This window comes from Columba livia, chromosome 9, assembly GCF_036013475.1.
Source record: "Columba livia isolate bColLiv1 breed racing homer chromosome 9, bColLiv1.pat.W.v2, whole genome shotgun sequence".
Classification (NCBI taxonomy): Eukaryota; Metazoa; Chordata; class Aves; order Columbiformes; family Columbidae; genus Columba; species Columba livia.
In genome coordinates this window covers 18,945,228-18,958,535 of record NC_088610.1, presented here as the reverse complement: position 1 = coordinate 18,958,535, position 13,308 = coordinate 18,945,228, and the positions used below count along the sequence as shown (strand labels likewise).

At 41.9% G+C, this 13,308-nt stretch overlaps 1 protein-coding gene across 2 annotated transcripts in view; it reads right to left on the bottom strand.

Moving 5' to 3' along the window:
* Positions 1-13,308, bottom strand: part of EPHA4 (EPH receptor A4) — a 102,777-nt gene that overhangs the window by 87,900 nt on the left and 1,569 nt on the right. For both annotated transcript variants that reach the window (XM_065074123.1, XM_065074124.1), the window contains exon 3: positions 9,248-9,911. In XM_065074123.1, the coding sequence (XP_064930195.1) occupies positions 9,248-9,911 (664 nt within the window). The remainder of the gene's footprint in view (positions 1-9,247; positions 9,912-13,308) is intronic.

Sequence of the window (13,308 nt, the reverse complement as noted above, 5' to 3'; positions counted from 1 at the left end):
CTCACCCCACTCACAGGAAGAGGCAGAGGGGCACGGACACAGAGCACTGCCCAAAGCCTTGGTCGGAACACTGGAGTCTGGCAACCAGAAAGCCAAGGCCAGCATCAGAGCGTCCCACCCAGAGCTCTGGGAGGGTGCTGCTGTAGGCTTGAAGGCACAGAGGCTGGAGCTGCAGACCATGCACTGGGGAAACCATAACCATCTTCTTCAGTTTGTTGGCAAACAGTTGTATCTAAGCATCTGCTGCTATAGTTATCCAGCAGCCACTGCCCCCAAGCAATTCTGCGAAACAGCAGGGACTACCCACACACCCTCTTTTTAATTTGTGTTTACTTGTCTCTTGAAAAAACCCAGAGAAATCATCTACACACACCAGCAAAGTACAAAACTGAATACTCCAGCATCTGAAGATGAGTTCAAGCAACTTATGCCCTAGGACTGATCTCCTGTTTCTCCCTACACTTTCCTTTTAATCCTCTCCATAATTACATGAGCTGCCTGATCTTCCTGAAGCTGTCAATTCCCCCAAAATCATTTTCAAATGGCCATCCTTGAAAGACTCTGGGCACTGGATCAAGCTGTCTCAGCTTGATAACACCCACACTGCTATTGATGGCTTCCCTGGAACACGGGGTGCAGCTGGTGGGACCCCGAGCGAGGGCTGCCCCGACCCAGCCCCAGAGGAGGGCAGGGAGGGGAAGGTATTGATCCGGTCCTTTTAACATGTTAATTTGCCCAGTGGCTGCTTCAGTCATTCCCAGGCTGGACACTTCAAAAGGAAACTGCTTTCAAAGCAGCGATGTCTTTTTCAACTGCAGAGAACACTCAAAATTGGGAAAAAAAAAAAAAAAAAAAAAAAAAAGAAAGAAAAAAAATCAAGCACCAAGTTCACAGAAGCACTGGTCGGTATTCTTCAGCTCCCCAGACAGAAATGTTTGATGTATAGAAAGACAGACTTGTTAATTAATGCTATTAAAATGTGGCCTGGCAAGAATCCTCCAGGATTTAAAATAAGAAAATCCACACCCTTTAAGCAAACACTTCAATGTAAAGATAGCCTGCATAGTATCAAAAAAAAAAAAAAAAAAATCAGCCATAAACTCTTCAAGTGTTCCACTGATTTCCCCAACCATCACTCCTCAGAAGAAAGGTAAAATGTAGTTAAATTTCTGCACCTCAGTTTCTGTAATTCGGCACCAACACTTGAGAACATTTTAGCCTTTCTTAGCATTGATAATAGGGAAAATAAAGCCAGTTGTTCAATCCCTTCAGACCACTGATAATGCACAGTGAAGGCCAGAAAAAAATCCTCAGTGTGACAGAGGCCCTATTAAAATATTTCAGAAAGCAGCAGTGTTATTGACCAACGCCTTTGCTACCAACATACGGTCTTCGATCACTTGCTAAGTACAATGTTAGGAATGGATACAATGACAGGACTTAATTAACAGTCTGTGGAAGTACTGAAATATGTTATATACACAAGATTTGCAGACAGAACAGAAATCAATTGAGTGTTTTGCATCTGTTTGTGGCTCACATCATGTTTCCAGTAAAACCGGAGACGAGCTGTGAAAACCAGGAGTGCTCTCCACGCTAAGGGAGATAATGAGTTGTAGCTCTGACCCACTGCGTTACCCTACTTTCAAAGATTATAGAGCTGAAAACTTGAACTTCCCTTCAAGTACATCTCTGTTTCCAAGGCTGAATCCAGTCGAGGTGAGCAAGCGAGAGCTGAACGCAGCTGAAGGACAAGCCTCGGCCACCGAGCTCAGCCTGCAGCTCCAGACCCAGCGAGTCCAGCCCCAGCTGCCCCTGCAGCACCAGCCACCCCTATGCCAGGAGGGAATTTGGGATGCTGCTGACCCCTAACCCCTGTGCACAGGGGACAAAAACCCCATCGGAAGCCATGGGAGAGCAGGGGGAGCCGACTGTCAGCCTGGCATTGGCTCTGGAGTAGGCAGCATCAAATTCATTCACAGAAGCAAGGCATGAAAAGATAACACCAGAAAATATGAACAAAATGGAACTTGTTTCCTTGCCACTAAATTGTTAGCTTTATGGGACTTCATGCTGAACAGTATGAAAAAAATCCAATCTGCATTGAAGCACATTAGTCTAACATCCTAATTATTGTTTACATTGCCATTTGCCTTCTATTAAGAATTGAATAATTACCCAGCAATCCATAGTTTAAAAATACAAGCAAACAGGATTATCTGGGTAATTAAGACACCGTACTGCAGCTTTGTACTGTGGCTGTACAAAGTATTCAGAAACAAGCAGAAGCAATAGTTACCGATTGCCTTCATTCAAACAATGTTTCGAGGAGTTCCAGTGCAGAGGGTGGGAAACTCCTTAGAGAAAGGTGACCGATGCCTTCTGACCAGTGTAAGTGGGGAGCAGCTGCCTTGCAGCTAGGACACCAGACCAAGTCTTCACTCTGGTCTCATCTCAATGGCAGACATGCTGTGCGCTTCTGGGAAAGTCACCTGGTCTTCCTCCCTCCATCCTCAGCTGCTGCAGCACCAGGGCATCCTTCCTCCTCTTCCTCCCCCTGCCCAAACCACAGCCTCTGCAGTCTGTGCTGTGCTGCACCGGGGCCCCAGGAAACATAAGGCCTGCTTCTGAGTACATGTCTTTCAGTGGGCTTGTATAGATGAATAAAAACACACCACAAAACAACCCCTAAAAAAGTAGACCAGCAAACTGAGTTCTCTCTAGACATGACTAAATGAGCCAGAAAATACCAACTTTACAGTATAGATTTTTTTTTTTTAAAAAAAAAAAAACCCTTAATAGCCCATCCATATTGTACTTTAAACAGCATGACCTCCCCTTCTGGGTGGCTATTAGGACAAATGCAAAGTTTTTGCACGTTCCTTTGTTGTTTTAAAGAGCCTTTCCTCCATTTAATTATGCCACCAGGTTTCACACTGCGCAGTTTACTACCCCTGTGAAATTACCTTCAAGTTAAACACTAATTGGACATCCAACAAAAACGAAAACCCCCCACAACCTTGTTTTTCCTTCTGGTTTCTTATAGGATGTAGCCCCAACACAATCAAGGTCCTAATTTCATACCACTGACTTATAAAGACACAAAATGAAAAGCAGTACTTTAAAGAAAGACAGTACATTCATGCAGCATGTGTTCTAACTTATATCAATAAACCTTTCAACAAATCCATTCTGAACAAGCCTGTGTTTTGGGAGCATTTAATGAGCCTCAGCTTTACTTCAAGCTAAAGGCAGTTTTAAGTAAAGAAAAATTAAAAAGAAAGCCATTAAAACCCAAAATAAAATATGGGTTCTTGTGCAATCACAAGGCTTGAGAAAGCAGCACTTTTCTCACAGATTATTTTATTTCAATAAATAATGACAGCAGCTCATTTGTGCGTGTTTACTCAAGTGCTACCAGCCCCTTTTTCCCTTTGCACCAAGCTACAACCCCTTGGCCAAGCCCATTTCTGCAGCCGGGCCGGCCAAGCGCCTGGCACTGCACCGGGGCTGAGCAGGTCCTTGACTCAACACATAGAAGTGTCATAAAATAGAGCACTTCTTCATGCACACGTGTGCACACTCTCCGAGCATGGGGGGATCCTACCGCCTGAACATGGTATTCCCCTGGGTGAGGTTGTAGCTATAGAAGGGCTTTGTGGTCACCGGTGAACATCTAGAGGTGACACCCAAGAGCCTGCAGCCCCAGCAGACATGAGAAGCAGCACTGCCCACACCACCAGGCCTGATCCACAACCAGGGCCAGGGTTTGGAGCACAGCGCTTTCCCACACACCCCCTTGAATCAAGCAAGTGGGCTGAGGAGATTGGGGAAAGAGTGACAATCAGTCATAGTCAGGAGGAGACCTTGAGACACAAGGAGCACACTGTGCAAATATTACACTATCTCTTAAACAAAGAGATCAAAAAAAATCAAAACAGAATCCATTTGCATAAAATCCAAATCTTTGAGTTCTGCATAAGCAGAAGGAGATTTTGGCTGGCGTTTCCAAAGGAAGCTCTTATCTTCTTTGTGAAATGGGGAAATGGGTGTGCTACTTTGCATGAGGGTGTATACAAAAAATGTAAATGAGGAATTTGCTGCATGCAAAAGGCAAAGCGGCCGACAGCTGCCAATCCTCATTCACAGGGAGAGCTTCCTTAGTCTCCAGCAGGAGGAAAGAGAAGGGAACCAACATGTTGCTTCCCAGGGAGGAGAAGCAGGCTCTGAATATTCATAAAATGGCCATTTAGTCATGGGAGTGTTAATTGTATCAGATTCACAAAACTGTGTGACCTCACCTGCTCCCCACAACATATCAAAAGGATGTGGCATAAAGAATGAGACCAGATAAGATATTTATCTCACAAGTTTGGGGGGGCTTTTTGACGCAGTCTAAAAAGCCTGAAGTGTACTGCTGAGCATTTCTTTAATCACTTCTCACAAGCACAATAAGGACCAAGCTCAGTGGAGCATATTATTAGACAGATAATAACCTTTACCCAGCCAAGATGTAAATACTGAAGTCATCTCACACAAGATCACTTGTCTGGAGAGTTTTGGTTTGTAATTAAAAAAAAAAAGACACCACACAACACAGAGGATGGTCTATATGCCCAAAAAAAGACTACCCAGACCTGCCATGAAATCCATACCACCAAAACAGATCATCTGGCTTTGATTCTGAGGACTGTGCTTTTTACTAGTAACAGGCAGAATAAGGACCAGATATTGCTCCCCCGTGTACCAGCATGAGTTTTGTCAGGAATTCAGAAGGAAGCAATCCCAGTTTTTCTCCAAGGGATACATGAAAGGACAATTGCTTGACAACTGTAGCTTGAATTCCAAGGGGGACAGGGAGGAAGAAAGCAATACAAAGCCTGCAATGACATTTAAACGGAGATTTTGAAATGCACCATGTGGTACAAAAATCACAGAAGGAACCACCCTTGGAAGATCTATTGAGCTACATGAGAAGGTAACATAACAAAGTCACTCCTTCAGCAGAGAACCAACTAAATTCCGTTCAGACAGACTGTGTTACGGTATCTCTCCCGTGCTCCTCCTGGTAGCTTCCATCTTCTCAGCTCCTTTTGAACATAACATGTTGAGTCTGTGCATTTTTTTCCCCCTGCCAAAAATAATCAACCCGAAAAAAAACCTTCTGAAGTTTCAAGTCTGTGCAGCCTTAGTCACTCTTTTGATTACCCTTTTCTGCAGCCAGACTGTTCACCAGTGTTATTCTGACAAAAAAAAGTTGTCTGTGACTAAAATGGGAAAGTACACACAAATTACTTCACTTCCCCACCCTTATAAAACCCACCATCCAAAAAATCTTATCACAGAAAAAAATATATAATTAGACTGTACTCTTCTGATATAAACTGAACTGCTGCTCTCAGTGATCACAGCCACTCTTCAAAGCCTCCAAGATAAAAAGAATCTTATCATTCAAATTATTACTTCTTAGGGATGCTCTTATCAAAGTTCGAAGGAAAATGCTAAAAACAGCCCTGATACAAAACCAGGACTGAGCTATATTTTAAATGACACTGGATTTTCTGCCAATTGGCCAATTCACAACTCAAAAATGCAAGTGTAGATGAAGACAAAGCTGTTGGCTCTCATAACCTTTACAGTATCACAGTAAAAATCTCAACTGTCTCACATATTTATACTAAATGGCAGGTCTAAAATTGAGATTTGTAATTTCACAGCATCAAAATCATCACAGATGGCTACAGTCTACTGCTTCTTTAATCTGTCTTTTCTCCCTTCCTTCTTGTTCCCCCCCCCTCCTGCTTTGAGTTAAAAAGATATGCATTTTATCATAAGGAAGTCTAACTATATCCAAACCACATTTTAGTAATGTGTAACAAAACAATTTACATAACAATGATGCATACAAGTGAAGTTTAAAATTACTTTCTGTCTCAACTTTGCCCTAAAGCACTAATTACCTTAGCCTTAAGATGTGCCACTAGTTGGGATAGTCATGTTCCATCAACAATATTCCACATTTATGCTTTCATAAACAGATACCCATTAACACAGGAACTTGAGATGCATAAACAGTAATAAGGAAAAAAAAAAACACAACACAAACATCAAACACACAGCAAATTGGGGTTTTTTAGCATCATGTTCGCAGCTACAAATTCAGCTGTAAGAAAAGAATCAGTGCTCATATAATATTTCTACTGATCAGGACCGATTTTGCAGAACCACTTCTGTGACACACCTGAGAAGCTTCCCAAATAAATGTGGATTAAATACTTTACTCTTTTCCCTTCCTGCCCTGTGTATATACACACACACAGATATTCAGCAAGACAATTACTCTCAATAAAGTCAGCTGGGAAAAAAAATAGCAGTCAGAGGAAGGAAAGTTTTTTTTGTCACCCATTCAAACCTCTCCATACCACTGACACAACTTTTTAGCAATCCTGTTCAAGGTCAGAGAGTCATTAACTTCCACTACAGGAACCACTTTCAATGTGAAGTGGCTTCCCATTACGCTTCCCACACACAAACCAGAAATAAGGCAAAGGCAGTTCAAGGAAAATGTATTCTTTAAAAATCAGAAGGTTGAGTGAACTTGAAGCAGCCAAGCGCCAGTTGGTCCATCCCAGCACTGACAGCAGAGGACATGTCCCAGGACAGGGAGCTCCAATGTTTCCCGTGGATCTCCCAACAAGTGCAAAGCCCCAACCCACCGGCCTAAGCTATTTCTGCCCACTGAGCTTTTGTCAAACATTTAAGATCTTAATCAATCCTAACTCTGACCCCAGGATCACAGGGGAAGATGGATGAGGAAACAGACAACCTCTGACCTTTACTTGTATTTGTCCTGCCACAGCCAACCTATTGAAAATCAATTGAGGTGGAACCTGCTGACCAGCTCCAGTCCCAGCCTGGTACCCTTTTATAGCCTTTCCCAAACTCAAAGTTTCTCCCTCTGCCCCCAATCCTCTGTACCAAAACTGCAGGAATCCTCCTCCCCTCCAAAAACCTGTCAGAGCAGAACATTTGCTGAACTATGAAGTTAAGTGGGGTATGAAAAGGGGAAGCCTCATTCAGTGGTGCTAAAGGCCAAACTGCTTTAATGGCCTCGCTGGAAACCAGAGAGCATGCTGCATAGTTCTGGTAAACTTCATGAATTCATGAAGAGGAGCTTCCCAGTAAACTGTTCTGGCTGGAGAATGGCAAATGCGAGAAAAGGAAACCACAAATAACCTCTGATGAAATGGGTTTAGCGCTTTCAAATTATGTGCTGGCTCGAATCCTCTCAAAATGATTAGTACAGGCCAACTTCACTGTTGAGAGCCCAAGAGACAGAACATTTCTATCTCCTTTGTCAATATGGCATTGCCTGATCTTCCTTTACTTGGGAAACAGAGAATTGGGTTTCCCAAGCCCAATCTTCCCCAGCTGCAGCTGAGAGATGGCAGATAAGCTGAAATCCAGCCCCAAGGTCTAGTCCAACACCACAAAAAAATTAAAAGCAGCAGCATCCCACTATCACCACTGCCCGCCAGTAAAACCTCAAGAGATTTCCCTTGAACAACACAGGATTTGTCAGGCAATGAGCTCATCACGTCTGGGCCACTGACACTGAAAAACGGTCAACTGGAGTGACCCAGTACTGACCTAATAGCCCTTTAGGAGAAGGCCAAATAATCTCCATGCAACAAACCCCAATGCTTTTTCCCCTCATTTACTTCCTCCTGTCACAAACCAAGCTCTAAAGGCGTCAAGAAGCTTTGCCTAGACATTAACCACCTATTTGAAAGTAGCAGCACCCAGTCAGTGCCACAGCCAGATTCACATGTTTAACAACACACAGGTTTTCAAGTTTCCATCACACAAGATTAAAAAAAAAAAAGTAGTTTACCCCAGACAGGATGCCCTGTCATCATGTTGCTCTCCTTTCAGTTCTCTCTAAAGCCCATGTTAATTTTGTTGCTGATATGGCACACTCAGGCTTTTTCCATATAGCAAAAACCACTAAAAATGAAGACTGAAGTTTATATTCAGTGCTTACCCTCACCAAAGCTTAATTTCAAAGCATAATAATGAACTCCATATTAACTGTAAATTATCATTTTAAAGAAACCAAGTAGGGCATTCAAAAGACGCTGTTCTCTTAGGAGTCTACCACAAAAGCAGCTACTTGCTCTGCTATCTTAGTCTCAATATGAAAAAAATGACCTAGTGAAAAAAACAACAAGAAGATGTAAAGCAAAGTCATCTGGCTCCAAAGAACCTTTTCCAAAAACAGAGTCCAAATCCACTAAGGAATTGAGCACCTTCAGTTGAGCACCCAGCAAAATCAAGCCCACTGACCTGTGCAAGAAGCCATTCAAGTTTGATCTTAATTTATGCTTACATGAGCAAGAGTTTAAAAGCTAAGGCTAAAGATATTTTATTTATAAACTCCGTTCCCTCCTTCCCTAATCTTTTACTACTTCTTTTTCCAGAAATGGGAGGTGAAAAGAACATAGGTTTTGAAGGTTTTTCTCTTTTTAGGATAATCTGTCTTTTATATAAAACTTTAATCCCCAATTCCACAGCACACAGGATGGTGTGTGTGTGTGTGTGTGTGGGAGGGTGGGTGGAGACTTTTAGCATTTCTAAGAGTATCCTAGCACCTCTATTATTAAGCTGACAATAGAGACCCTCTGAGAAATTAAAATATTTAACAAAGGCAGCAGTGTCAAATATCAAAGGGTTATTTAGTGGTAAAAATTTGCAACAAGTAAAACACCAAAGACTTCCCCTTTCCAAAGAGTGAAAGTAACCCAGCTAAAAATCCTGTTCCCTCCCCCCCAAGTGGTTCTTACCCCACTGCATTATCCAAAGCAGAGTTTGCCAGAATTTCCTGTGCTTGACAAATTTCACTTCCGATAAAACTTCATAAAGATTTGTCTCTTTAAACAATGGTAGCTCGACTGCACCGTTTTGCAGTCATTCACATTTTGGTGACAATCATGAGCCAATTCAAATCTAGGCATCTGCTAGAAAAATGCATTTCACCTTCTGCCTGTTACAGCAGCATCATTTGTTTTGCATTATATAATTCTTAGCCTTGCCACCTGGAGCTATTGGACTTCTTCATTAAACCCCTCTGTCCCACCACATCCCACAGGGGCTGCTAATTACTGGCTTTACTCCATTCACTCTCATCTCCAATTCAATTATGCATTCAACTAAGCCCTAATGAAGAGGACAATATGGCTCATCCTACCTTGGCATTCACCATTACGTTCTTCATAGCCAGCATTGCACAGACAGTTGCCAATGGGCACCAGCCATTCGCCATCTGCCCCACAGTACATTTTTGGCACATCCTTCTCTTCCGAGTTGTTGACACAGGAGCCACGAACCTCCACCAGAGAGGATGTATCAGCCCCGGTAATGGTGTCTGGAAACTGTGCCAGGTTTCGGACTGTCAAGGGGCACTTCTTATAGAAGACCCGAACAGACACCAAAGCAATGCAGGCACCGACGTCCTGAAATGCCAAGTAAAACCCTTTCTTGCTGAGTGGTCCCACATCCCGTATCTCTGTATTCAGCTTCATGATCCTGTCACCAATGTCCACCTGGGTGAAGCTCTCATCAGCAGCAATGGTGTCAATCTTGGCAAACTGGCTCTCTCGTATAAAACGCTCCTTATCATTGTTTGATTCATAGTAATAAAGGTTGAAAGTCTCTTTGCAAGTTCCCATGACACCTGGCAGGCTGTTGCAGTCTCTTAGTGTGAACTTGATTTCAATATATACCCTCTGAGCCCCCTCACGGGGAATCCAATCAGTTCGTAACCAATTATTCTGACTGGGCTCCATCACATTGCAGACTTGATAGGTGCGGATCGGAGTGTTCTTCTCATCCATAATGCTTACTTCCTCCCACTGTGAAGAGGGGAAGGGGAAGAAAAACACATCAGTCTTAAAAGGAACAACAAAGCTTGCCAGCAAACATAATCTGAACTTCCACTACTAACATGGAGACTGTATTTTTTCCATGGAAATTATAGGTAAGAAAACATCATCAGTTCACCAGCAACACAGCCATAATTTTGCTATCCAAACAAAACTTCTCATTAGTGGGAAGGTGGGAAAAGGAATATTACACATCTTGTCCCAGAGGAAATGTCAGGAAATAGCTAAATTCATATTCTCAGAAACCCCAAAAGGTTGGCAGAGAGGGTAAGTGCTGAAAGATCAGGGTAGCGGCATGCTTCAAAACTCTTACACTCTTCATATGAGGTTCAAGCAACTTCAGAAGTGCCAAACTAACAGGCAACATAATTATGAAATAGCAACAATACCTGCAATCCAAGGAAAGTGTGGAAAGAAGAGATTTGGCCCTAATTCAGTAGTTCAGCATGATGAATTTATAAAAGAAAAGCAATCATAACCAAGAGTTTAAAAAAAAAAAATGTTTTAAAGATTATCCTATCCTACCCTCCTGGTAGGGAGAGAGGGAGATGTAGGGGTGTTAGGGTAAGACATCTTTCCAGCAAAAACCTCATAGCACTTCAGCGCCAGAAAAATCCTTCTTAAAAAAAAAAAATATAATAGATTAGATAATTATATACTATCTGGGTTTGCAGGCGATACAATGAAGCATATAAAGTTACCCTTGGAAAACAGCAGTAACTTTAAAGAAACTTCCCAGAAGTGCTTTTCAGAACTACTGAAGCTGAGGCTTTGATAAACAGAAGCCTTCTTAACATTAAGGGGCTTCTTGCATAATATCCAGCATTCTTCTCAAGGATTGCTCTTATGCAAGTGATTTTCTTAAGATTCCAGCTTAGCTGAATCCGTTTATAGAATGACAGTAGTTAGTGCCATGAGTCAGTAGGAGCAGAAAGAATAATATTTTATTTGCTGCCTAGAGATAACTGCAAATTAAAATGAAGAAGGGAGAATCAATAGTCAGCACGTCACTCCTTTTCACAGAAAAGGAAAAAATACATCTTAAAAAGTCACCTATCAATGTAAAGTGTAACGCAGTGTTATTAAGAGGACAGAGTTGTTTTAATTTACAGCTGCTACAGAGCTAGTTTACTGTTACAATACTGCCTTTATGATCCATCACTTTCCATTCTGCTTATCTTCAGACTGTCTACGCTACCTATATTGTGTGTGGTACAAGAGAAAGGAAGAAGCAGAGGGAAATAATACTTGTTGATGGGATTTCCTTTAGTACATTTATACAATGGAAGATGCTGCTAGAGGATTCAATAACGAGACGGCTGAGGTCAACGGACAGACTGCAGCTGAATTCAGCAAGTTTCGGATCAAGTTCTCAACATGTCCCTGTCTCCTGACAAACAGGCAAATAAATAAAGCTGGGTTTCTTGTTTTATAAACACACATACACAAACTTCAGTGCATGGTACTGCCAGAGCTGAAATTAACTACAGCCCCAAGTTTCCAGCCACTGTAAACTATTTGTAACGCTAAGTACGTGGTCAAAGCTGCAACTTTTTGCTTTCAACCTTAAAGTAACTTTTAGAATTCAACTCTTCCCACAGTTTAATGATGCAGAGTAAAATATTCTGAACACAAAACTTGCTTTTCAACTGTGAAATGTAAGAGTAAATCATTAATTACGTTTATAATGCAATTCATTAATTCTGCCAGGGCTACCATATATTTGATTACTGCTAGTCACTGCTAAATGCCTATGTTTATCTCCAGCTCTCCTTGCCCACACAACTCTCCCACCTCAGGAACTGCATAACATAGCTCTAGAAAAATACTTTTTGTAATAGACTGTAAGGTGTTCACAGTTAAAGAAAAACTAGCACTGAAGGACAGAATCTCCCCAGGAAGATGAAGAAGGAGTTCATTTCTGCTGCTTCAAATAAAACTGCAGCATATGAAGTTAAAATAAATGCTTTCCAAGCACTGTATCTCAGAGATAGACCATGTACTCTTAAATTTTTCACTACTGGCTTAAAAATAGAACATACATACGTAGGTTTAGTGAATTAAGTCACGTCCACAATAAGAGCACACATTTCCTTCTCAAGCTTGCATAGTGCTTTCAGAGAAAACATGGGGGAAAAGAGGGAATCCAACAGCCATTAATAATATACAGCTGTCCTCTAAGCGTCAGTTCTACTACTGACTTATTAGAACTTGTATTTTAGATGCTATTTAAATATACAGCATAGGTACCCCTTGGAGAGGCATATGAAAGACCCTGTCTCATTAACTGACCTTTCCAGAGTATAGGATTAACAAGGAAGCTTGACTCTCACCAAGATAGAGCTGTACCTTTCCACACTGTCAACGGCTGAGGGCAATTGCCTGTGATCAGCAGGGAATGTGCATGTCTGCACTGCCACAGGCCTGCCAATCAGTTCCCCACTCTTTGAAAAACCCGAGTTTCGGGGGAGAGCAGGACTGTAGTCAAGTTCACCCAGAACAACAATGGGGGAGCAAAACAATCCCCCATTCTCCTATGATATGGTTATTCAGAGCTTATGCATAATGCATTACCAGCCAATGCAACCTCAGATTCTTTCCACCCACTGCTGTTTCCTTAGCTCTGCTTCTTCTAATTACTGCTGGGAACGCACACAAAAAAAAGTAAATTTGTAGTTTTCCTGAAGAATCCAGTGCTTTGCTGTGCACAGGTCTTGATCTTCCAGCACTTTTATTTTCCAATCAGTTTGGCTTAGTTACTACTGCTTAAGCATATTAAGCTGCTTTACTCATTTAATATTAAAAGGATTTGAGGGTGAGTTTTCTATATATATAGTCATGTTTAGTGTGCATTGTTGGCATTTTTCTTTAATTGTTCACTTTGAGAAACAAAAAGCCTTTGTAACCCCTTATTAAAAAAAATGCCAAGAGATCCCAGCAGCTCTGAAGTCCACCATTCTCAGGAGTTTCCCACAGAGGCCCTGGACACCCTGCAGGATGGGGCACAGGTGAGGAAGCAGCAAGGTGCCCATTCACTAACATAAAGCTAAACTAGTAGCAATATCTTGCCAGCAGCTCACTTAGTAAAGGGGTTCTAAGCCCCAGCGATGGATGTGTGAATTTCTTGATGTCGTTACATCACCATCGGGCAGTGAATTCAAGCAATCTTCTCTTACAATTGTCTCTTTGAAAAGTACATAAAAAGAAACTCCAAGGAATTACCACCAAGCACGGGGTGCTTCAGTTTATCTGTTCAGAGACCAAAACAAATGATGTTTACACTCTGAAATAGGACAACTGGCCCGTCACACCAAAAGGTCTGTCTTGTATATTGATCCATATTCCTTCATCCAGAAGGAGAACAGCA